The 26,732-nt window shown below is 46.8% G+C and overlaps 1 protein-coding gene across 5 annotated transcripts in view; it reads left to right on the top strand.

The window, feature by feature from the left end:
- Positions 1-26,732, top strand: part of LOC132490793 (kalirin) — a 467,387-nt gene that overhangs the window by 223,650 nt on the left and 217,005 nt on the right. For all 5 annotated transcript variants that reach the window (XM_060099427.1, XM_060099424.1, XM_060099423.1 and 2 more), the window contains exons 4-5: positions 889-1,081; positions 4,476-4,988. In XM_060099427.1, the coding sequence (XP_059955410.1) occupies positions 889-1,081; positions 4,476-4,988 (706 nt within the window). The remainder of the gene's footprint in view (positions 1-888; positions 1,082-4,475; positions 4,989-26,732) is intronic.

Below are 26,732 nucleotides of genomic sequence, written 5' to 3'. Positions count from 1 at the left end.
TAAGTTATGTAGCAACATCTTGATTCACTTAGCCCGATTAGTTTCTGGTTTTCAAGTTGATCACTGTCACTTCATCTGGCCTTGATTTCAAGAGCAGTTTCCCCTGTCTTAACTTCCTGAAATGTACCTTTTCATACCCTGACTCTTATAATGGAAGTACATGAGACAACGGGACCACATCTACTGTTCTAATCAGTCCCACCCTTGGCCATCTGAGAGTAATCAATCAGCATGGCTCAGCAACCTGAGTTTTTCAAAGTTGACATACAATTTGAACTACAAGTAATACATCTTAAATACAATGATGTTATCAATACCTTGTGTACCATCTCTAATCAATTGGTAGAATTGGCCTAGACCCCTTTATTGAAAAAGATTCTTTGGTCCAGGTTGTGTTCAGTGGTAAAGCATATCAGTGGCTGCCATTGATGTGGGCCCGGGGAAGGACAGCGTTCATGCCAAGGACTTTCCATCGCAGATCTAAGGGCAGCAGCATCCCTGACTCTAGAGAGCTTGTATTCAAATGGAGAAAATATGATTCAACCCAGGAGCAAGAGAGAGAGACAAGAATTAAAAGAAAATCAAACATAATAGTGAATACCGAAACTGTAAACGTCCCAACAAGTGCATTTGACTACAGGGAAAGCTGAGTTACTTGCTAAGTGCTGGGAGAAGGCAGGTGCCCTTGGTCAGATGGGGTTAATCTCGAAAGGTTTTCTGAGGCAGTACATTTTGAGTTGGATTGCAAGGCAGCCAGGAGACCTGGCGTGAAGTTGGAAGGTTGGTCCAGATAAAGAGGAATGCAGGTTTCCAGATGCTTTTTGACTGTGTACTCCAAAGTCTCAGCGGCCCAGAGTGACCGTGATTGACCTCTGACCTCCCCCACAGTGAGGACGTGTGCAAACGTGGCTTCACCGTCATCATCGACATGCGGGGCTCCAAGTGGGACCTCATCAAGCCCCTCCTCAAGACGCTGCAGGAAGCCTTTCCAGCCGAGATCCATGTGGCCCTCATCATCAAACCCGACAACTTCTGGCAGAAACAGAAGACCAACTTTGGCAGCTCCAAATTCATCTTCGAGGTGAGGCCGACCTCTCTCTTAGCTCCCGTTTTCCTTCCCCTTCTGCTACCCACCCATTTCTCACCTGCACTTCTCCACCTTCCTACCGTCCCCAACATGTCAGGGGCTGGTAATTCAGGATTCCTTGGTCACTGTGGCCTTGCCAGTGAGAGTCTCAGAAGGAATAAGAGGCTCATGCGATTGTCCCAAGGGCACAGAGTCATTAGGCAGTCCTGTTACTACTGGTGAGTATAAATCAGAGCAGTTGTTTCTGGGGGGCAGCTTTGTAATTTGGGTCAAATGCCTTAAAAAGAGTTTATATCCAGTGATCTCTCAATTCTCCTTCTAGGAAAATATTTTTAATATAAAAATTAAAACAGAAAGGTGAAGAACTAATGATAACTATAAACAAAGAATGTCTATAAGGATATTCATCACAGTGTTTTTTGCAATAATATACACATATGTATACACAAATATTTATATATATGCATATGTATACATGCACATATGTATAGTTCATATCCTAAATATCCATTAATTTTGGCAACATTAATACACAAATACTATGAAGCCATTAAAAATCATATTTAGAACAAGTGTCATTGAAAAATGCACATGATATATTGTTTTTAAAAAGACAAGTTATAGGGCTTCCCTGGTGGCGCAGTGATTAAGAATCCACCTGCCAATGCAGGGGACACGGGTTCGAGCCTGGTCTGGGAAGATCCCACATGCCACGGAGCAGCTAAGCCCGTGCGCCACAAATACTGAACCCACGTGCCACAACTACTGAAGCCCACGCGCCTAGAGCCCGTGCTCCACAGCAAGAGAAGCCACTGCAATGAGAAGGCTGCGCACCTCAACGAAGAGCAGCCCCCACTCGCCGCAACTAGAGAAAGCCCAAGCGCAGCAACGAAGACCCAATGCAGCCAAAAATAAATTTAAAAAATAAATAAAAATTTTTTTAATTTAGGAAAGAAAAAGACTTTATAAAGCAGTATGGGCAATATAATCTGAAATTGGTTTTTAAGAGTGTAGTAGATCTAGAGGAAGGCTGAGAGATACATGAAAATGGTTAACAGTGCTTTATTTGAGGTGGCTGGATTATGTTTTTCTACTTTCTTTTGACAATTTTGTATTACTTTTATACTCAGAGAAAACATGTTTTTTAACTAGATTTTTCTAGAGGCCATATGTGTCCCCTGAGAATTTTTAATGACAACACATTAAATCAATGATTTAGGAACCTTTGTTCCAGCCAGATCCGAGCTGTTCTCCTTTCTCAGAACTCTGGCCCCCATCTGCAAGAGGACGAACCCTGAGTATGTGTGTGTTGGAAAGGCAGACCTGCTCTTAATCTAACAGCAACTTCTCATTCCAGACGTTTGTCCCCAGGGGCCGGGAGCGCCTTTGTGTGGGGTGGTGGCCCCAACAGGTTGTGATTTGAGCACAGCAACCTGACCACCTGAGAGGCAGTTCTCTGTGTAAATAACATGAGAAATTTGACTTGGTGTAAGAACAGTTAACTCTCATGCTCCCCCAGAACCCTTCCCAATGCTAGGAGTCCTGTAGGGAAATAAATGCTTTGTGTATTTTTGGTTTGTTTATACAGAAGCGGTGACAACAGGCCTATAAATTTATTAGCTGAAGCGACTGGAAACAATCTTTCCAAGTCTTGAAACTTTTGCTTCAGCCTAGCTGCCCAGCATTTCCCATCTCCCTGCACCTCCTTCACCCCAAATTGAGCACGCTTGTCTTTGCCTCCTAAACAAGAAGAGCAGGAGACAGAGGTGGGGGCTTCCAACTCGGAAGAATATTTATGACGTAGTGTTTTATAAAGAGCAGATGCAGTACTTAGTGCAGACCGAGATGGTAGGTGCTACAGAGATGAGAGTCCAGGCTTGTTCAATGGCAGATACTTAATGAATAATTAGTGAATAATCACGGGAGACTTCCTGCAAGTGGTAAACTTTGAGCCAAATTCAAAGGGGAAAAGGCTCTAACACAGGGCTTTTCAGGGTTTAATGCACAGATTCTCCTGGGGATCTTGTTAAATGCAGATCCTGACTCAGAAGGTCTAGGTGGGGCCTGAGATCCTGCATTTCTAACAAGCTCCCAGGTGGTGCCAATGTTGCTGGTTTGAGGGCTGCATTTTGAGTTGCAGGGATCTAGATCAGCAGAGGCTTGTGTCACTGGTTGCACATTAGGAGCTTTTAAAATTACCCATGCCCAAGCTCCAGTCCAGGCTAACTAAGAGTTTCTGGGGGTGGGGCTTGAGCATCAGTGTTTTTTTAAACTCCCCAAGGGTATCTGATGAGTTTGAGAACCCCTGTTTCAGACACAGGCAGCTCCTTCCTGTGCCTTTGGAAGGAGATAGAAGGAAAAGGGAGACGAGGAGGCGATGCTCAGAGAGCAGCAAGACAGAGGGAGACGAACTGCTTGTAAGGGTTCCAGTAAGGATGCAGCCTTCAGATCATCCTGATGAGCACTCACAGGGACTGAGCACGTGCTCCATGCTGGTGCCCTCGGTGCTTTACACACCGTCAGGTTTAATTCCAGCACAGCCCTAGGAGAAAAGCATTATCTCCATTATACAGAGGACGAAACAACGGCTCTGTGAACTTGGTTTGCCCAGTTCACGCAATTAGTAAGTGTAGGGTTGGACCCAGAATCCAGAGATTTCTCTAGTAGCCTCTCCTTCTCCAGGAGAGAGAATCAAGAAATCCTGTAGGAAAGAAACAATCTTTCTTGGTACGTCGGGGTGGTTGCTGTGCCGTCATTTGCTGCTCTGTGTCCTGGAGACAAACATTCTCCGCTCTGCTCTCCAAGAGTCTGTGGGGCTCAGGGAAAGCCGAGGGCCCAGGCTCCCTGTCCCCTGAGCCCTGTTTGTTCACTGCATCAGAGGAGGGCATCTGCTTGTGGGAAGAGGCAGGAAGATCGCCTCTGAGACCCTTGCAGCCCAAGACTGACCCACACTGCTTAATCCAACCATGAGGATATCCTAGGTTTTAAAGCTATTGAGAACGAGACCCCCTAAAATTAGATTCAGTCTGTTCTTCCAGCTTCTGATTCTAGCATCCTGAGCCGTGTTGTGGCAGACTTGGGGATGGGAAGGAGGAAGATGAGGGCAGTAGGAACATAAAGGCAGTCTTCCCTTCAATGGCAAATGGTGAGCAGGCGGAGAGGCTCTTTGAACCAGTAAGCTGGTCTTTTGAAACTGCTGATCTTAGCTGACCAGGGGGCTACCTGCTCTCCCATTTGCCCTTTCTCAGGCAAGCTGTGGTCGTTATTATATGGACTTATCTTGGCCTTTCCCCTTGACTTTCTCTCTTCTGCCTATGGCTGCCCTGGGGTCTTCCCCTGACTTGCCCCAGCATCACTGAGTCTCCCTCTCTGTGTCTGCCCATCCCAGACGAGCATGGTGTCCGTGGAGGGCCTCACGAAGCTGGTGGACCCCTCCCAGCTGACAGAGGAGTTTGACGGCTCCCTGGACTATAACCACGAGGAGTGGATCGAGCTGCGGCTCTCCCTGGAGGAGTTCTTCAACAGTGCCGTGCATCTGCTCTCGCGCCTCGAGGACCTGCAGGAGATGCTAGCCCGCAAGGAGTTCCCCGTGGACGTGGAGGGCTCACGGCGGCTCATCGACGAGCACACACAGCTCAAGAAGAAGGTGCTCAAGGCCCCTGTGGAGGAGCTGGACCGGGAGGGGCAGCGGCTGCTTCAGTGCATCCGCTGCAGCGACGGCTTCTCAGGGCGCAACTGCATCCCGGGCAGCGCCGACTTCCAGAGCCTGGTGCCCAAGATCACCAGCCTCCTGGACAAGCTGCACTCCACCCGGCAGCACCTGCACCAGATGTGGCACGTGCGCAAGCTCAAACTGGACCAGTGCTTCCAGCTGCGGCTCTTCGAGCAGGATGCTGAAAAGGTAGGAGGGTGCCAGCCAAACCTGAGCAGGGCCGGGGTGGGGGGCATACATAGCTTTCTAGGGAGAATGACGGAGACCGCTAGTCCAACATTTTAAAGCTCCTCTTGTGGAGTGTATATTAAGTGCCAGGTATTGTTCTGTGCATCTTGTGTAAATTAACTTATTTTAATCTGTCACGTGTCCTATGAAGTAGGTGTATTATCATCATCCCATTTTACAGATGAAGAAACTGAGAGGCTAAATAACTTGGCCAAACGAGGAGGTGCAGCATGGCTGCAGAGTCCACGCTTTTGCACTATTGGACGCTGCCCCTCTCAGGGCGTGCCGTGCGTAGTTCAAGCCGGCTGAGCAACAGGAGTAACAATGCTGTTACCAGCCACAACAACGTGACTTAGCGGTTATTTCCCTGCAGTGTATTTGACTATTGACAAAGCACTTTCGCATACAGAGTCTCATTTAGTCTACGCAGCCCTTTGGTCCTTTGAGGTGGCTGGTGGTGGGTGTTATTTGATCTCAGGACCACAATGACAGACTTGACACAGGAATCCAGCTGTCTTCCATTTGAAGTCCAGGGCTCTCTTCCTGCCACACCACTTCTTTCTGGAGGTTTTCCCTCAGCTGCACACTTTGTCAAGCAAGATATTTTTCCAGCAGTGAATTTTTGAAGCTTTCCCCTTATCAGGGAGATATGAGAAAGTGAAAAAGGAAAATACCATACAGTGCCTCTTTGCTGAGAATGCAAAAGTATCTTCTCTAGATGCTCTCCAAGCTAAAGAAGAGAGTTTACTGTTACATGCACTTTAAGAAGAGTGAAAGGGGCTCTCCTACCAGTTTTCTGAGAACAGCACATTTAAATGCACAATACCACTTGTAGGAATACCATGACTCTCAGTAACCTGTGAGTTTTACAGAAGACAGCGTCTGATATAATGGTTTTGTGTCTTTTAAGAGCCCATATTGAAAATGTCTCTAGGTAGTTTAAGTGACAAAATCGGGATATAAAATGATATAATTATGATCCCAGTTTATGTAAGTGTGCTAACATAAGTATAGCTGGAAGAAAATTCACCACAACATTAATAGTTTTGATTTCTAGGGGCAAGGCTTATGCTTGATTTTAATTTCTCTGTATAAATTTTCTGTGCTTTCCAATCTTTTATCATTTATAATCACATGAAAATCAATAGGTATAATTTTAAAAGAGTGCATGGCCCCTTTTTACAACAGAACTTTTGAACATCATTTAAGCCAGAGTTTGGAAGAGACATGCATGTAAAGGAGTTTTTGCACAACTTTAGGAGTTGCAAGGTTTCCTCTGGCCTTCCTGAGGGCTCTTTGCCCAGTGGCCAGGCAGCCTGGGTCTGACCCTGGCCTGGCCTGGATTTGGGGTTGCGGGCACTTGGACTACAGAATCCCCATCTCATATCCAAGTTAGGAGAGACACCAGGTCAGGAGCCAGCTGCTCTGCAAACCCAGAGTCTGCAGGTACTTTGGCTCCTGTGACCAATGTTGGAAAGGTTTGGAACATTTCTTTTTCACTTGAGGTCTCTTCTGCTCTGGGGCAGGAGATCTGCTTTGCATCCTGGACTGAGTGCCTGTTTCAGTGAGCCGGGACAGAAGAGGAGGTAGGAGACTTAGGTCTGTCTAGATGTGTCTGAGTTCAGGAAATGGGAAGCCAACATAGGGCACAGACAGTACCCATCTCCAAAACAAAACAAAACAACAATACAAAACAACATAACATACCTTAGCCCCAGAAGCCCCCAGGTGGGGAAGGCTGACCTAGAGTCAGCCAAGTGCCAGCCAGCCAAGCAGTAGTTGTTGCCACACATATATCCTCTCAATTCATGCTCGTGAGAATTGTATGGTATATTATTATTCCTAATTCATAGTGGAGGAAATGGAAGCTCAGAGAGATGAAACGGCTTGCCCAAGATCACACTGCCAGTTGGACAGAGCCAGTATTTTGTCTGTCTCCAAAGCCCACCCAACCTCTTATCCAATAACCCTACTATCCCACCACTCCTAGCGTCTGCCTCACGCTACCACTGAATGCTGCTGGTCAGCCCCTGAGTCCCCTGGCCCATGATGACTCTAGGGAAAATCTCAGATCCCATCTTCTAATGCTCATATGACAGCAGGGGCTCTTAACCTTTCTGTGCTCTGGACCCCTTTGGTCTGGTGAAGCCTATGGACCTCTTCTCAGAATAATATTTGTAAATGTACAAAATAACATACGGGCTTGGAAAATATTTTTTGAAGTACAGTTATTAAAATTTTTAAGGACAGCAACATATGTACTTCTTTAGGAACATGTTAAACAACAAGATGGACTTGAAGTCTTATAACTACCATAATTTTGAAGTAGTGATGACCGTCACTGACATTTCAGGACAAACAACCCTGATACGATATGAGAATGTGTGTGTTTCTATTGATGTCAGAGGCCCAAGTATTGGTAACATTAATGAAGTGTGTTGCCTCTGTTCATAATTGAAGAGGATGCTCTATTTTAGTTAGAGGTGAGTAAAAATAAAGGCGTATTTTTTCCCTACTCGAATCCATGATCCCTGAATTCTGTGCATGGACTGTAAGTTAGGATCTGTGCTCATACCTTAAAAAGACGTGTATGTGCATGCGTGTTTGTGCACATGTGTGTGTGTGTGCACGTGTGTGTGTAGAGGGGGAGGGGTGGGGGAGAGAATATCTAAAACAAAACAGAGGGAGTAAAAGGCCGATGGGAAGAGGGCAGCCCAGGAATATTTCGGTATTGAGTCAGTGGCGAAAATGCTGCTCAGGCTTGACCCGGCTGCCACAGAAATGTGCTGGGTGAGGGGCAGGGGAGGAAAACAGTCCTTTTAAATTGCTTCAAGATTAATCTAAAATATCTGTGCAGAACTAAGTGCCTCAGCCCTTGACTTATTTGGTGTTTTGGAAAGGGGGTGAGGAGGGTGGTGGCTTGGGTAAGAGTTGTATGTGCAGATCCTCATCTAAACAAGGGCCTGAGGAAATAGTTCCTGCATGAGCCACGTCTTAGCCTCCTCTCTGGTGGGAGGCTTGTCGGAGGCCTTTAATTCCAGATCTGGGAAGCTTTTGGCAATTGGAGGAGTCTGATAATCGCCCAGCTTCTATTTTTGTAAAGGGGTGGGCACAGCGTCTCCCCTCTGGCCCTGTGGGTGACAGCTTCTTTCCCAGGCCTTGAATAATGGTCAGTGCTCCCCATTTACCAGCTGGCCTTGGGAAGTGAAACAACCCCTCCCCACCTTCCCCTGACCTCTGCAATGACTCTATGCATGCATCCCTCATCTTGGGGGTGGCGGGGAAGGAGCCATTCTCTCTCCCAATTAAACATTTAGGGAGAGGGACACTGTTTTGCAGATAATTCATAAAGCAGGCCACCCATTCATTTAATAAACTTCTGCTGAGCAGCTGTCATGAGCCCAAAACCAGGCACTTGGATAAAGATGAGTGAGCCAGAGTTTCTGTCTTGGAGCAGCAAGTTGTCATCAAGTCCTATTTATTATTACTTATGTCTGCTGTGTGCACCTCACTGTCCTAGGCACAGCCTCTGTGCTTAGGGAGTTTTCAGAGAAGGGGAATATTGCAGCTCAGGAATGACAGGAAAGCCTTAATGAGCAATTTGTGGGAGGGCTGGGTAATTCAGAGGTGATTCAAGTAACGCACAATGCACCTTGTTAGAAGATGAGCACTGCTGCCTGGGCCCTGGGCCCTGGGCCCTGTGCCCTCTGGTCTGTAACTAATGGGCCTGTCCTCCACTGTGTTCACAGAGCACAAGCCAGTCACTCCTCATTAGTCAGGAGCAGATTATGGCTCTCTTTGCAGCTCCGTTTCACAGCCAGTTGCCCCCACTGCTGCAGTGGACCCTCTGTGATGAAGGTGTCTGCCCTGCAGTCACATCCCATTACAGGAGAGAGGGAGGCCTCTTTCCCATTAGGGGGCAGTTTGTGGTGTTAAGCATCATTAAGTAGACTCGTTGTAGATGTCCTCTTGGAAAAGGGAAGGATGGGTGCTGCTCAGTGGAGGGTCTTCCCTAGCTTCCTCCCCCTTCCTGGGTGCCTGGGGCACATCTTAGGATGGTAGAACTGGAAGAGACCTTGAGATGTAAAAGTTTACCTTCCATGCACTGTAGGAAACCCAGCCTTGTCATCCTGATGCCGGCCGTTGTGACCTCCTGCTGCCCATCTATGTGCTGATGCCAGTCATAAGTATCAGAAAGTACCAAAGCTGCTGCACCATCCGCCTTCTAATTTGGGGAAGGCCCACAATCTTCCAGTCTTTGTAGGGAAAGAGAAGTGCTTAGAAGGGCTCTGGGGCATAACTAGACTTAACTGATGGAGGAACATTTGTCTACTTCGCTTCTGAATAAAGGAGGCTATACTGATGTTTACCTGGGAGTCCCTCTAATCTTGCCCAAAGCCCTTCTGGAAAGAGAGAGTATAGTCCCACTTCCTGTAAGAGAAGCCCCTGTGAAAGAATGAACACAGCTATCCAGTGGGTTTCCAGTATTGGAATTATGCTTATCATCAGTTTATACAGCATGTTGTGCTTGTTTCATGTGGGACACATCCAAGACAAGATCTTTATCACCACACTTGGGAGAATATTTAGGTGCCCACCTCCTCCATCACCAAGGTACCTGCCCAGATGAGAACCTCTCATTTGCTTAGAGGGCCCTGGCCTTGATGGCTGCCCTCACCACGCCACCTGTGGGAAAGCTCCCTTTGGAGAACCTAATTTTATTTTAATTTTATTTTTTAAATTTTATTTTTTTATACTGCAGGTTCTTATTAGTTATCCGTTTTATACATATTAGTGTATATCTGTCAATCCCAATCTCCCAGTTCATCCCACCACCACCACCCCTGCCCCCCGTCCCCCGCTTTCCCCCCTTAGTGTCCATACGTTTGTGGAGAACCTAATTTTAAATGTCTTCCTGCATATTCATCCTTGCATGGTGAAAGTCTGTTCACACCCACGGGTGCCGTGTCCCTGCTGAAATGGAGCTGTGTGAATGGGGGTTCGGATGTGTCCTGGGGTGCCACTTACCACTTGGGAGACTGCAGGCGCATCTGCAACCTCTGACCCCCAATTATGTTCCCAGCAAAACAAAGAGGAAGAGTTTGGGCTAGCTTAGTGTCTTTCGACTTTTTCCTGATTGCACAGGGCACTGTTCTCATGTCGATCCTCTCTGTCTGTGAAAATGTGTCTCAGTGGGGGAGGTGGGGTGGCAGCGTGTGCGTGTGGTCATGGTGGTGGGGGGTTGGTGGTGGTCGAGAATAGGCTTGTAAGGGGGTGTATCAGAATCCCCAGAACAGTTTGGTAAAGACCCCTACCCCCCCAAGCCAAATGTGCCTGCCTCTCCCCCTCCTTGGAGACTTGCCACACTACGTGGTGTCTCAGCCCCATTACAGCTCAACAATTCTAGAGGAATTTTCACCTTTTTTGCTATTCCTTCTCCCCTGTATATCTACAGTTGGCTCTTCTCTCTTCAGGGTTGTCGCCTTGGGGGATGATGGAAAATAAGAAACTTTTCTCAGGAAATAGAACCGTAATCTGTTGAGTTCTTTTCCTGCTTAAAAAAAAAAAGCCCAAGCTGCTGCCCAGGGTTGTTAGGAGAATTAGATGGGATGATGTGGGTGGAGGTGCTGGCCCCCTGCCTGGCCCAGCATCGCTGCTCCCTAGACCTTGGCTTCCCTTCCTTCTCCCTGTGCTGTTTCAGTCCTACTTTACTCCTCAGTCATCCGTCGCCCCCTGCTGAGACCTCGCAGATCGTGATCCATGCTACCTTCCAAATGAACTTGCTCCAAATAATTTTCAGTGATCCCTAATGGAATAAAGTTAAGAATCAAGTTTTGACAGAAGTTGGCAATTATGATGTAGGTTCACAGGGTCTCCCAAGATCACTAGATTGTGTGGTGCCCCTGGGTGAGGCAAAAGACAGGAGCACGCAGGTCAAGCTGGGATCATATCTGATGGGTCAGGGTTGGGGGAGCCGCCACATGGAAAGTTCTCTGGAAAAACGGTGTCTGTCCTTGAAGCAGCCACAGAGGAAAGCGATTCTCCCCAGGGGGATGTGATCACCTGCTACGTCTGAGACACTTGTCACCTCCTGCTGTGCATTATAGCAAAGAGCATATTTGTCTTATTCTCTTACAAGCTTGCGGCCAGAAGCACTCCTATAGTCCATCCAAGAAATACGTCTGTGCATTTTGATATTCTTGGAGGTCTGTGCGAACAAAATAATGTTATTTTCATGTTAGTCACCCTGAGAAAATATGAATATGGGGCCCACTGGGTGAAGAGCATCATGGTAGGCAGCAGGGCCCTGCACTGTTTTGTGCCTATTGTGTTTGCTGTGCGTGTCCTGTTAACTGTATGAGCAATTTAGGACATCCCCAGGATGCCCTGTCACTGGGCAGAGTATCCACTGCTGTTTCCTGCCCTTTCCCTCTGAGGTATCAACAGCTCCGATCACTCCCCAGGGCCCAAAGCAGGACCCTAAGTCTCCTTCTGCCTGGGGTGACAAGAACCAGTGGGGCCGTGTGGAGGGAGTGCACTGCCCTCCCCCCTGCCCCACACTTGGCCCACTGCCTCTTCTCTTCGCCCCCCTCTCCAACCCGCACGCCCCTCGAGCCAGCAGGGTCATTGGTCAAACTGAAGTGCCGTTGTAGTCATTATAATACGAACTATTTTTTTGAATGTCAGTTTTTAAAGTGTTCTCACACCCCTGACCTTAGAGATTTTCTGGTCTAGCCCTTCCTTTTACATAGAAAACTTTGACCCAGAGCAGAGACCCACCCAGAGTCACCCAGTCAGTGGTTCCTCATTTGGTCTCCCGTCTACTTTGTGCAGGGCGTGAATGTGAGCATCATTTTACATGGGGAAGCTGAGACTTGGTGAGGTTGGGAGGTGTGCCTGGGATAGAGCCAGGTGGGCAGTGGGAAGGTGGGCCCTCTGCTGTGAGGCTGGGGCTCCTTCCCCTCCCCCAACACACACACACACACGCACACACACACGCGCGCGCACACACACACACACACACACACAGCCTTACCTTACCCCGGCCCTGCAGGAGAAAGGGTTAAGTATGCCAGTGACCTAGGAGGTGGCCAGAGGGGCTGGGGTGGAGTGGAGGCTAGTGGTCACCTGACCTGTGTCCTTACTGATGCTGTGGTAAGAGGGCAAACACTGTTTGGGCCTGTCCGGGGCGTGCTGACAAGTCTCTGTGATTCATTTGCCTGAGCCCTCAGTGTAGGGAGGGAGGCTTCCAAGAACTATGACCTTCTTCGGGGCAAGGTCTTCACTGAGTGGTTTGTAATTTCTTGCTTTTTTTGGAGAAGGGCTCCCGGTACCCCTTGCTCCTGCGTCCCTCCTCCTACTGAGGCCTAAACCACTGCCCGCCACCCCCCTGCTGACTGGGCTCAGGGCGAGGAAGTGTGTCCGTGTCCCGCCCAACAGAGGACACAGTGTCCTGTATTATTTCCAGCCTGCGGGTCCTGGGAATCTCTACTTGCTTTTTCTCATTTCCTCCCCTTGAACATTAGAAACATTAGATTCCAAAAATAATCCAAGTCACAATGTTCTGCAGGCTGCATGTGTGCGTGTTTTTTCCCGAAGCTGTTTTTCTCCTCCTTACATCCTTTCTCCCTCTCCTTCCTTCCCTCTGCTGCGTGTTGAGCCCCAGTGTCTGCCGCAGTCGCCAGGCCTGCACGAGAAGTGGGTGTGGAGAGCAGAGCGGAGCAAGGCGTGGCAGGAACGCTGGGCACGGCAGCCTTGGCTCCCTCCCAGGTCTCTTACGAGGGCCGGAAGGGGCCTGAATTGTCATAGGTGGCTTCTACTTATGTGTGGACCCCATAGCACTACGGACCCCAGAGTGACCCTTTGGAACCGAGAACATGGGCACTATGTTTACAGTACTTTCCAGAATCCAGGTTGTCACCTTGATTCTGTCTGCAGCAATTTAAGTGAGCTAGGAAAGAAGGATCCTGATCAGAGAAGTTGTATGAGGCACAGGGAGAAGTGACAGAGAAACATTCATTGATTCATTCCTTTGTCCACAGACATTGAGCGTCTGCTCTGTGTCAGGTCCTCTGCTAGGTGCTGACCTGTGCCCATCCCAGGCACCGGATGGGGGAATAATGTGGGCAAGTGTAAGGAAAATCAGGTTCAGCATTGATGTGATTCCCAATCCTTGTAAGAAAAAGATGGCTAAGAAATAGTAACCACTCCAGTGGTTAGAACCTGGTTGGATATCAAGGTCTTTATTGCTTACTGGGCAGGGATTAGGGTTGGGAGTCTAGTGTGGGGGAGGGGAGAGAGTGGGGAGGTGGTCCAAGAAAAAACAAAACATGTCAGCTCTGCCCCAGTAGGGGAAGTGGAAGAAATGTCTTAAGCACCCTTTTTGAAGAATGAAAGACATTCAGGTACAATTTATAAAGTGAAAAACAAACTGCATCTCTGTTTCGGGTAGGGAAATTTTTCAAGATTTCTTGCCAGACATTTTACTTTGAAGAACCCCCTTTCCCTCCTTCTCTTCACCTTCTGTCCTCCCTGCTGCACCTCTTCTGCTTCCTCTCCTGTTTGTGACCCTCTTCTCCGCGCCCCTAGGCTCCTCCAGCCTGTGTTACCCTGGCCTTCTAGGGTGCATCCATTCTGCCGGAACTGCTTGCTTTGCTTCCCTTTTCTGGTCCTGCTTCCTTCCTTGGCTGGTTCCCTGTGTGGCTCAGGCTTCCCACTGAGGACAGAGAACACAGCCAAGGCTTCTAGAAAGAGCACTGCCTTTACAATCACAGAGACTTGGGTTTGAATCCCAGCTTAGGCACTCGCTAGCTGATTAACTTATCCGTGGCCAGCTCACCCTCTCTGAGCAGTTTATCTGTAAAATGTAGATTTTAATACATGCCTTAGGATTGTCATATGGATTATAGAAAATGTATACGAAGCATCTAGTATGCTGGGAGCCTGGTAGGTGCTCAGCAGATGGTAGGTTTGTAGAGACCAGCTTGAGCTGGGCCATGTAGATAGATGGGATCAGGAGTGGAAGAGAGGCGTGGGGAGGCCTTTGTTGCAGGGCCTGGGAGGAAGGGCGGAGAGTACAGGGTCATGCACAACAAGGGTGCTGGAGCAGACAGTGGGCAGTATGTGGCAGGAGAGCAGGGAGGTGAGATAGGGCCCTGGTGCCTGGAGAAACTAGTAGAAGGAAAAGGAAATTAGAAGCGTGTGCCCAGTTTGGCAAGATCTTAGAACACTGTTGCTGAAGACAAGCCAATTAAATAAGTGCCGGATACTGTGCTGGGAACGGGCATTTGGAAGATGAGCTGGAGTCGGGCCTTACCACACTGGAGCAGTGGAGGGGCGGGCACTGACAGACAGCTGCTACATGGGGAAAGTTGGCCAAAGAACCTATCACTGCTTTGGGAACCACAGAAGGGGAAAACTTCAGGCCAGGTTGGGGTGCAGGGAAGAAGATGAACAAAGGCATGGCAGCCTCAGGGGTACAGGGTGAGTTCTGGAAACATCTACTGGCTAGTGTGGCTGGAGCTCAGGCTGCATGGGGAGGAGTGTAGGAGGGTGATGTCCATGCCATGTCGATTACCTGGAGTCACAGGAAGGGGTCAGAAATCTAGTCACACCTCTCCCTGAGTAACCAGGGACCAGAGGAAAGCTGGATTCTTGCCCTTTCTTGGTATAAAGAAAAAAAGGATGTTGGTTTCCTCCACGCAGAACAGATGGACTGACTGGTCCCACCTCAGAGTGGCACTTGTCTTATCCTAAATATTTCCCTGGGGCACCCCTTGTCACGAGGTGTCCAAGGAGGTGCAAACCAGAAGGACCTAGAATGGAGAGTGAGACTGGACTTGGGCATTCAGCCCCCACCCCAGGACAGCCTCTTGTGTGCTTTGCACAGGCCCACCTTCTCGCACCTATGTTTACACCGACCTCCCTCCCATCTGCCTACTGAAACCCTACCCTAGATGGACCTAGAGACCGTCATACAGAGTGAAGTAAGTTAGAAAGAGAAAAACAGGGACTTGCCTGGTGGCGCAGTGGTTAAGAATCCACCTGCCAATGCAGGAGACACAGGTTTGATCCCTAGTCTGGGAAGATCCCACATGCCACGGAGCAACTAAGTCCGTGTGCCACAACTACTGAGCCTGCGTGCTGCAACTACTGAAGCCCGCGCACCTAGAGCCCACGCTCTGCAACAACAGAAACCACCGCAATGAGAAGCCTGTGCACCACAAGGAAGAGTAGACCCTGCTCGCCGCAGCTAGAGAAAGCCTGTGCGCAGCAACGAAGACCCAACGCAGCCAAAAATAAAGAAAGAAAGAAGGAAGGAAGGAAAGGAAAGAAAGAAGGAAAGGGAAAAACAAATATCGTATGTTAACACATATATGTGGAATCTGAGAAAATTGGTGTAGACTATCTTATTTACAAAGCAGAAATAGAGACACAGACATAGAGAACATATGTATGGATACCAAGGGGGGGCGCAGGATGAATTGGGAGATTGGGATTGGCATATATACACTATTGATACTATGTATAAAATAGATAACTAATGAGAACCTACAGTATAAATAAATAAATGAATAAATAAATAGAGACAGAAAGAAAAAGAAAGAAAGAAAGACAGAAAGAGAGAAAGAAAGAAAGAAACCCTACCCTAGCTGAAGGTCCAGCTACTCTCCCCACTCTTCCCTGCTGGAGGTAGTCTTTCTGTCCTCCAGGCATCTGTCCATGCATGGTCTTTATCCATCCCCCTCAAACTGGCCCTGTTCCAACCCAATTATATTGCATATTCCTGGAGGTCAGGGCCAGTGTCTTAGATAACTGTGTTCCCCAGAGGCACATAGTCAGTGCCAAATAAAGAGTGGACCATGGCACAGTCTGTACTCATTAGGCTGCCTGATGGAACAGAAGTTTTGTGAGTGCTCTGGGCTGGCACAAGAGCACCACCTACTGTTGAGTCATTCCGAGAGACGTTACTCCAGTGCTCTTGCTTGAAAACTGAGGTGTTAGCAAGTTTCATCTTGCAATGGAGTGAGAGATTTGGAGGCAGGGAAACCAGTTCTGGTCCTTTTATACTAATCCAAGTGTGGGCAGATGAGGTGACAGTGGGAATGGAAAGGAGAGGGGCAAACCCTGGAGATAGTCTGAACGAAAGGAAATGGGACCAGGTGACCAACGGGAGGTCAAGGCGGAGAGCTAAGGGAACCACAAGGCCTTCATGTTAGGATGATGACCCCAGGACAGAGGTGGAAAGAAAGCCCAGCAACACTTTGGAAGAAGGATGAAAGACTAAATTCAAACATTAATTTCTCTTAAGGCACAGAAAAGTCAGAGAAGTGTTGATGAAGGTTACCATAAACATTACCAAGAGTTATCTGTTTATTGTGTTTCTGCCCTACTCTTAGGGACAGTGACTCTATCTAAGCACAGGCATTTACCTTAGTCCTCTGAAGAAGATTGTTAGAGAAACTGAGGGTTTTGAAGATTGGGCTCTTCATTCCTAAGTCTTTCCTGAGCTCCTGTGGGGTATGCTCTACCAGGTGTGGTCTGGAAGCTGGAAGCACGACTGAGCAACTTCTCCTGGATGTGCCTGAGCCTGGCTCCCTCGTGCTCCCCCACCTGCCTGAGCCCCATTGTTGAAGCTGCTGCAGGAAGAGGGGAGAAGGGAAAAGGGGAGTGCTGGCTGTCTTCCTCAGCTCAAGGTCAAGCCCACCTAGCACAGACCCCTTCCAGCATAGCACCTGCCCCTTCTCTCAGAGAGGGACTCCTGAAGGGAGGGCCACCTCCTCCTTAGCCCATGTGGAATCTTTTTCCCCAGATGTGCAAGTAATTGCCACAGCTGATTTTAGGATGCGTAGGAGGACTGGGTGAGAACATCCGACAGACACTCCATTTTTGCAGTAACAATAATAGTTACTATTTATTGAGTGTATCTTGTAGGCCAGGAACAAGCATTAGCTCCTCTAAATTAACTTGCCAAGGGCCAGAGCTCAGTTTATGGCTAAATGTAGCTCTGGGATAAAGTTAGGCACTATTTTCTCAGCTTGAATTAAATCGGGTTTGACCTCTTCAGTTTTACATTTTGGGAAGTGAGTGAACATTCCCTCATGCTGTTCCTGAAACTATTTTATCATCATCTGTGGTTCAGATGGAAGGAATTTGGCCACTCAGAGTCAATATCCCCGGGCTGCCTGGACTGACTCCTGGCTTGGTTGGTTCTGTTTCTCGTCTGCTTGACTCGCTGGCTCCTGGATGACCATTCCTTCCCCACAGTTGGGTAGCGTGTGTGTTGCCAGGGCTGCAGGAAATTTAGTCCATCCAAGCAAGCACACTGGAAATCAAATGCAAAGAAAAAAGAAAATTATTCGAAGTCTGAATAGGCTTGGTGAGACTTTTCATTACAACACTTAGCATGAGGAGGGCAAGCCTGAGGAGAGTGGCCTTTTAAGGCCTAACAGGAGTGTGCTCATTTTCACGGACAGTGTGTGATCTGAGCATCAAGAGTTGCAGCCTGAGTTTCTCTAATCCAAAAGCAGCTTCTTTGTGTGTGTGTGGGGTGGGGGAGGGGTACGCGGGCCTCTCATTGTTGTGGCCTCTCCCGTTGCGGAGCACAGGCTCTGGACACGCAGGCTCAGTGGCCATGGCTCACGGGCCCAGCCGCTCCGTGGCATGTGGGATCTTCCCGGACCGGGGCACGAACCCGTGTCCCCTGCATCGGCAGGCGGACTCTCAACCACTGCGCCACCAGGGAAGCCCCAAAAGCAGCTTCTTTTTGTGACTGCCGGCTTATCCTATCTGAATCCAGGAGAAGTGGGAAGGAGCTAGCATGTATTCAGCATCTACCATGTGTCATGCATTGTGCTGGGCACCTTCATATGTTATCTTTATCTCCTCCTTTGTATTTATCTTCTTTGACCCAGACATTGAAGGGTTTTTAAGAAAAAGGAGGAGAGGGGGAAAAGAAGGGCGGAGGGAGTGGGGTGGGAAGGCAAGAACCCTCAGTTGGTAAGAAGTCTGTAATGTGCTAGTTGATTTTGTTTTGTGAGATCAGGGATGACTTGGACTCCTCTTCGCAATGAGATAAATGACTGTATCTGGGGGCTTCAGTGTAGACACCCAGTTCAGGGTTAAAGGCTAATTTGACCTTATTGCTTTCCTTCAGTGTTTCCTCACTACCACTGAATAAAGGCCCAGTTCTGCCTTTTGACCTTTGGCTTTCAACCTAGGCCCCTCCCTGCCTTTCATCATCCCTTCTCACTCCCTCTCACGTCCTGCTCTAGAGCTCTTGGTACCTGCTCACATCCCATGCTGTTTTTCAAGCTGTTTCCTCTCATTCAGATGCCCTTCCCGTCTACACCTTCTTCACCTGAATAAATCCTGTTGTCTTTCAAGTATTGTTCAGCTGTTTTGACCTTCTGGGAGTCATCGTGCTTCTCCCCGTCTCTACCTCTAACAAGTTGGAGCAAGTCCTTCTCTGCTATCAGCCCATCATATACACTTTTTTTTTTTAACATCTTTATTGGAGTATAGTTGCTTTACAATGTTTCATAGTACTTGTCACACTTAAAGTTGACAGACTGTTGAATACATTTGTCTCCCTTACTAGACTTTGACCTTGATCTTTTATCATCAGTCTCTAATCCAATGTCTGGAATACAGTGGGCATTCAGTAAGTGAATAAAATATTGTACTGAGCATCATGAGCATGTGACTATTTATATCAGAATTCTTTTGGCTACAGGAAACAGAACACTGGACTCTGTTGCCATGTTCCATCTTTTAATCCATTTTGTCCCTTTCCCTCCTATTTTCTTTAAGATGTTAATCATGATTCTTTTGAAAGTTTTGTATGCTAAATTATTGCCTGATCATCTCTGGATCTGTTTCTATTGACTGTTTAATTTTTTTAATTCTTAGTCACTTTTCTCTGCTTCATATGTTGAATAATTTACTGGTTATTATAGATGATGTACTGTACAGACTCTTGACTAGGTTATCCTTCTCTAAATATTGTTAAGTTTTGTTCTGGGCTGCAGTTAAACTGCAGATCGTGATCCTATTGAGCCTTGGTTTAGGCTTTGCTATGATACATCTACTTCCATCTTTTCTTTAATCTTAGGGTATAGCCCTTATTCTTAGGATATGGGTCTTACTCTTACAGTCTGGTCTTTCTGGGGTCCCAACTGAATGTCCAGAGTGTTCACCAAAGTCTCTTTACACTGTTTGATTTAGAACTCCTAACATTTCCTCAGCACTCTGTAGCCTCTGACGTTTCTGTTCAGCTCTCCACCTCCCACAGCTGTTCTTCACTAGACCTTCTGGAGTCTCACCTTGCCTATGCACAGCTTAGGATTTGGCCAAGGACCTGAAGGAAATTTTGGTGAAGATTTTTAGGGCTCCTTTTCTTAGCTCCCTCTCTCTTACTTCCTATCACTGTAATTGCAACCACCTTACCAGCCCTGAAGTCTAATCCCTGGTGTTTTATACCCATTAAGACTGCTGCTCTCGGCCCAGCTCCTGTTTCTGGGCTCCACAGTTTGGAAAATACCCTCAGGGAGAAAGCCAAGGTGGATATGGGGCTTACATTGTATGTTTCCCTTCCTCCAAGGATCATTGGTCTATGTTGGTTGTTGACCAGTGCTTTTAACTAGTTTACATGTGGTAGAGTTAAGTTTGATACCAGCTACCCCATTAAGAGCAGGGTATAAGTCCACATGAACTGTTTAAATAAAAATGAAAGTGCATTAGAATTACCTGCAGAACTCCTATTGAATCAGAATCTCAAGGGTAGGGCCTAGGAAGCTATATTTTTTTAAGAAAACACTTTAGGTAGTTCTGAATGAAGGCTAGGTTTGTGAACTATTGTGGTAGATACTTGAGCAGTGAGTTTGGAGGAAAGAGAAATCAGTATGGGCTCAGTTGCTCAAAGAAGACATCTGGAGGAAGTGAGACTTCAGTTGTATTTTGAAGGGTAGAAATAATTTGGATATTTGGATATGGAGTATTTCATGGAAGGAAAGATGTCAACACAAACACGGGGGTGGCAGTGATCATGGTGTGGTGTATTTGCATGGAAGTGAATAGAATATGACAGGAAAGGATGCTTGGTGTAGGACAGGGGTGTAAAAGAATAGGGGGAAAGGCAGATGTGGACCAATTGAAGGTGGAGGGGAGGTACCTTGAATGCCAGAGTAAGGAGATTGGATTTTGCAATATAGATAATAGAGGGCAACAATAATTTTGTGGGTTTAAAAATTTTTTTTTGGACTGAGGGAATGACAGCGTGAAAGCAGTGTATTAGAGCATTGAACCTGGTGGGGGCAGATTGCTGGGTATAAGGAAGAAAACAGACTCAGTGAGATCAGTAAGGGAGTAATTGCAGTAATCTTGGCAGGAGGGGCTGAGTGGTGAGTATCAGTAGCAGTGGAAAGTGAAGGGTATATTTCAGAGTGATTTGAGGAAAGAGAGCAAATGGGCAGGGTGGGGGTGGGGTAAAGATGTGGGGTGTCAAGAGAAGGTAAGAGTTTTCATAGAACAGGCAGAATAGTTTTAGATGCTACTGGAACAGCAAGGGGATATTCACATTGAATCCATGGGCACCATGTGACTAGGAATAATCTGCAATTTAGGTGTGCATTTGGGAGACAATTCGATAGTGGTTTAAAAGCATGGACTTTGGAGCCATATAGACTTAGATTTGAGTCTTTAATATGAACCCTGACTGTGTGACCTTGGCCAAGTTATTTGATCTGAATCTGTTTCTTCAACTAGACAAAGGTGGTGATGATGTTATCTACTATCTCTTACGGCTGCCATGGGGCTTAAGATAACATGTGTAACTCTCACTGTGCAGAACCAGGCACATATTTATTCTTATAAGTTATTGGGGAAGTTAAGGTTAGAGAACACCCTGGAGCAGAGGAAATTAGGTTCAGATGGACACTAGATTCTAAATTTATCTCCATCACTTACAAGCTGTATGATCTTGGGCAATTTACTTCAGCTCTTTGTACTGAGTTTTCACTATGTTGAAAGCAGAATTAACAATACCCTTTTTCTGCATTATTATAAAGGCTCATGAGATAGTCTGTGGAGGTACTTAGCACAGGGCCTGGCGCATGAAACAGGAAATACTATTTGTGTGGTTGAAATTGTGAGCCTGGATGGTTTTTCAAATGGACAGAGCTGACGAATAAAAGGCAGAGGGCTGAGGGCTAAGGGTTGAGACTGTGCCAGTAAGGGTGTGAGGGACAGGAAAGAAAGCCATGAAGGGGCAGCCAGAGAAGTGGGAGCCACGTCTAATAAATCAGTGTAGAACTGAAGGATTGATGAGCTTTTGAAATTAGAACGTTCCTATTGTTTTTGTTGTGCTGAGACTAGACATGGTATGTCAAGGAAGAGAGTGTGAGTGGGTGAAAGCACTGGTTCTCCTGGGAGAATTTAGTGTCCAGTAACGACTTGTGAAAGCAGGAGGGGGATGCTGATCATGTCTGCAGCCGGATGGCCTGCCCCTGAAAATGACCTGGTGTAGAAGGCCAGAGACAGTTGAGTTTCAGAAGGGAATGCATCAGATTCTGATGAGAGATCAAGGGCAGGATCAAGACCTCAGAAAGGAGGCAATTATTTTTCACCGTGGGTGCAGACTTAGGAAAGCAGTAAAGGTAGAAGGTGTTACAAGGAGTTAAAGAGGAAGTGGATGGAGGGAAAACAAAAACAGCAGGGGGGGCCAGAATGCACTTCTGAAAGTTTGCTGATGATGGGAAGGGTGGACAGAATGAAGCTCTGAGCATTTTGGAAGGTGGAGCAGCAGGGTTAAGAGCATCAGCACTGGAACTGGGCCTCCTGGGTTTGAATCTCAGCTCTGCCACTTATTAGCTTTGTGGCTTTGGGCCTCTCTGTGCCTTAGTTTCTCAGTCTGTAAAATGGAGATGATAATATTGGGGGTTAATATTGGGGAGATAATTAGGAGGTTATTGAGAGGATTAAGTGAGTTCAATATGTTAAATGCTTAGAATAGTGCCTGGCACAGAGTGAGCATTCAGCAAATGTTAGCTGCTATTATTGTTGTTACCATTATCGTTACTGATGTTATTGAGAGAAGGTGAAAATGAGAAAGGAGAATGGAGAAATGCAAGACAAGGAGAGACTATATACACAAAGTTTGACTCTGCAATATGGATGCCACACCTACCAAGGAGTCTTCTTAGATTCTACTAAGCATTCAGACTTAAAGACTGCTATGGGCCACCCTTGGCGCTGATCCAGTCAGGACAATACAAGATGGAAGCTGTGGTTTCCCAGCAGGACAGTCCTTGCAACAATCCAGCTCAGGGGCAAGGAGACAAGATCCATGGTGGGCAGCTGCAGAAGCTCCCATGGCTCAACAACCCATGCCCCACAGAAGCCAGCATCCTCTGTTGGCACAGCTTCCAGGGTTCCTGCAATGGACACGCCAGTCACAAGAGTCACCCCCTTCAGGGAAGATCAGGGAATGCTGTCCCCATCAGTTATTTATAGTTTATTGATAGTCCTTCTAATCCAGATACAGTTTACCAATCGGGGGTGTTTTTACCACTGGCAACATGACTTAGTAATATGTTGGCACATACTATCTTTCTCTGTTTCCAGGGGAACAGAACTGGGGTGTTAAATGAAGTTCAGATTAGCATGCAGAAGGGGAAAAGATTTTCTTATTTCCTTGCTCACAGTGAGAGCAAATAGGGACATTTGCCTGTTTTACAGAGAAACTGGGGCAGTTCTAGATGTGAGCAGCCTGTTAGGATGTTGGATCTGAGATCTGGGAATTAGGGAATTTGGGGATGGAGTGGGTAAGAAATATACTAGGGGATCGATAGAATGTCTACAGGTCAGAGACACAGCCTGGCTGGTGAAATTGTTTGGTGCCCTGGCTGATTCCTGAGGCTACAGTGCTGGGGTCTCCAGGTAACCAGGCTGAGCCATCTTCTGAGAGCAGCTGGATTTATGGTGAAAGATAAAAATGGCTTCTCTCTTATACCATATATACAAGAATGCCCGATGACATTCCAAAAGCCTAAAGGAAAACAGGCAGGGCCCAGAACACCTTCTCTCCCTCAGTAGATATTTATTAACTGTCTATCAGGCACAAGTCCCAACCACCTCCCCTGTCTATAGACACCAGTGTAAGGACGGCCTCCCAGAACCTTGGACTCCCTATGGCCTGCAGGCCTTGCAGGATACAGAAGAGGAGAGATGTCAAACTCCCTTCTGTAAGGAATTCTAGGAACCTAGAAACTAGATCCAAATTTTGGGTTCCTTTATTTTTTCTTTCTCTACCCCGCTTTGGAAAAGCAGGAAAGCTCAATCCTAGGTGAGTGGATAATTGAAAACAAAGTTGAAGGGTCTTAAGGGTCCTAGGCCAGAACACACACATGGGGTCTGTGTGTTGCCCTGTTTGCCTGAGGACATGTGCCTGGGGTCAGCCAGAGTTGTCAGGTGGGGAAATTTGCCCTTAATTCCCACCCACTTCTCACTTTAGGCCCTCTCTCTCTCTTGGTGTAGGGCTTCTCTGCCACCCCATTCTAGGATCTCATCCCTGGGCCGTGTTCACAAAGTGCCTTGCTTTCTTAATAAGCTGTTTCTGTATCCAGGATAAACTAATTCCAGGAAGGGCTGCAGGAATAATACATTTTAGTAGGAGTCTCTCCTAAGTAAAAAAAAAAAACTGTTAAGAGCCAAAGGGATTGAATCTCTAATAGTGAAAGGGTTGGGGAGTGGCAGAGAGGATGGGGAAGGGGGAGTTTGGGAGCAAGGCAGGAGGGGGTGAGATCCCTGGTTAGGCTACACAGGGAGGGCAGGAGGGGACAGTGCCCTCAGGAATGACCCTGAGAGAGTGTACGGGGCTCTGAGTCCTGTGTGGGCAAAGGCACCACAGGGCCCTGAGTGTGTGTCAGGGTGGAGGCAGTGGGAGGATGCATGGGTGTCCCTGGTCTGTGCAGTGCCCTGCGGTGGCACTGGGAGTGCGTCTCCGGGAGGGATGGGCTGTGGATGTTTGTGTACGAGCTGCAGATGTGATTTCCATGAGCCTGTGGTGATTTTGCAAAGTGAACACAGTACAGTTTTAAATCCACACCTTTTGTCTGTTTTGTGCTCTAAAACAAAACATTAGGGAAATATGTGCAATAGAATATGCTCACTATATAGATTTAAAAATCTATCTGCTATATAGCACTTACTGAAGCATGAAACCATTGTCTTATTTGAATCTCACTACTATGCTAAGGTTGAAATAGTATAAATTGTTATCCCCATTTCAAGGTAAGGAAACTGAGATTTAGACCATTAACCTAACTTGTCAAAGTTTATAAAGCAGATCTGCACTAGAACCCAAGTCTCCTGATTTGAAGCCTCTGTTCTTTGCACTATAACACACATAACATTTTATTTGGAGTTGACTGCACAGCAAGTTTTCAGATGTAGCAAGGTTCTCTGGCAAGGAGGTTGTTAGTATTCTTTAGAGCACAGGCTTTTACGGGTGGGTCGCTGCAGTGTCCAAGCAGGGTAACAGGGGACAACAGGCGGTACTGGAATGTGCATATTTAGGAAAGAAAATCCATTGGTTGTCTTCTGTCCTCTCAATCAAGTCACCAAACCTGAATATGAGCAAATTAAAACCAATGTAATCTAAATTACAGACAGTATAAAATACTAACACTAGGTGGTAAGGTAGTTTGAAAGTTAAAACTCTAAATCAGATGCTGTTGCTAAATTTGGCAAATGAAGGAAAATAAGCCCAAGATCCTTATTTAATATCCTTGCTCTATGAAATAGTTTATGCTTTATTAAAAACAGAACAATAATAACCTTTTAAAAGAAAAGAAGAAATATTTAAAAGAAACGGAGAAAAGGTTTCTGTTTATTTTCCTAATTTGCATTTAAATAGATTCATTTATCATTTATTATATACTAAGAACTAGATTTGTGTATTTTCACTGAGTTTAAGCCAGCATAAAAACATTACTTTGCAAAACGTGGGAAAAAAAACCCAAGTAGCTTACATGTAACATCTATCTTCTTAATGAGACAAAACTATGTTGGTTTCCAAACAAAGAGATAAAATTTCATTATTTAGACATGAACTTTCCTCCTGGAGGAATTTTGTTGTTTTATTACATTTTGTTGAACCTACCATTTATATCTTCTCAAAAAAAAAAAAGACAGTTCAAAATGTTTGAAACCACTGTGGAGATATTTTCTTTAGTTTTTTTTGGTTTTTTTTCTTTAGATTTTTGTTCCAGTGTCTAGTTCAGGTGTCTTCCAGAGAGCCCAATTCAAATAGATCAAATCATAAAATGTCCTAGTTTAGAAACAGTCAGCTTGTCTGGAGATTAGCAACCCCAGAGCCTGTGACCAACTCCCTCATGCATTTCTTTCATTCACTAAGTATTTATTGAGAGAAGTGGAGCTATTTGAATCAGCCATCCCCAAGCGCTGAGGGGGCAGGTGGGAGGCAGAGAGGAGGGGGCCGGGTACTGGCCACTGAATGGCCCCATGTGAGGGACAGCATCCTACCACCGCTGGAGCCCCACAGTGCCCTGGTGGCTGCCTTTTTGGGCAGAGGAGTTCCTACAGTCACATGCAGGAGGCAGGGCAGTGTCCCAAGAGCCTGGATCAACAGACACTCAGTGAATGTGCCTTGGGTGGCATGAATGAAGCCTATTGTGGGGGGGCTTCACTTCTCTGAACCTGTTTTCCATCTGTGAAGTGGGCCTGCTGGAGACAGTGAGATGATGCTTGTGAATGGACATTTTGAACCCTAAAGCACTGGACAGATGTCAAGGCTGAGACTAAGAAGCTGCATTTCTCTGGCTATTAAGAACAATGCCAGTTTTCTTACAGTCATTCTTTGTATTCAAAAGTTAGAAATGTTAAGCTGTAGCAATGAATAAGCATTCTGATCCAGGAGACTCAATAAAACTAATTTTTATTTTGAATGGAAAAAAATGCACTCCGTAAGTTTCCAAATTGAGCCGATTGTAAACCAGGATGCTTACCTCCATTCTGGGTACTGCTTATCCCTTGGAAATGTAGAGAAGCCCAGAAAAGAAGAGACTTGCCCACAGTCTCATGGGTAATTAGTGACAGAGCCAGGCCCAGAACCAGCCTAGTCCTTATCCCACTTAACTGCACACGCACATGGGTGCTTACATGCATGTGCACACACACACATTCTCTCTCTGCAGCCAGTTGCAGTGAATGCAGCAGAAATGCTGGTGACCCTTGCAGGCAACCAGGCTCACAAAAGTGAGTATTATATACAATTAGGCAGCAGATTCAGGCCCAGAGAAGACTTGAGACTGTCCCTAGGAAACAGCCATGTTGGAGAGACTGTGGTTCCTGTCATCACATCGACTGTCTGGTCCCTAGATGCCTGAGATGAGTGTCACCTCCTTGGAGCACTGCCTCTAGCCTCCGGCATAGCTGAACTTTCCCAGAATGCGCAGCCCCCAGAGACAGCTTGTGTGTTCCAGTATGGAAGGCAGATGGGGCTCAGTGGCCTGGGTGCAGACCTCATTGTGTGAGAAGCCCATTCAATGAGGCGTGCGGTTCCTCCAGCACTCTCCACTCTCGCCTGCCTTTTAACTCACTGTTGTTATTGCTTTTCTCCCTAACTGGCCCATGTTCGGCTCTCCTTGCTCTGTAGTCCAGTAGGGACCTGGCGCCAGGCAATCT

Source organism: Mesoplodon densirostris, chromosome 5, assembly GCF_025265405.1.
Source record: "Mesoplodon densirostris isolate mMesDen1 chromosome 5, mMesDen1 primary haplotype, whole genome shotgun sequence".
In the NCBI taxonomy this organism is placed as follows: domain Eukaryota; kingdom Metazoa; phylum Chordata; class Mammalia; order Artiodactyla; family Ziphiidae; genus Mesoplodon; species Mesoplodon densirostris.
Note: the sequence above shows the minus strand (reverse complement) of the source record. Positions and strands in the feature narration are given on the sequence as shown.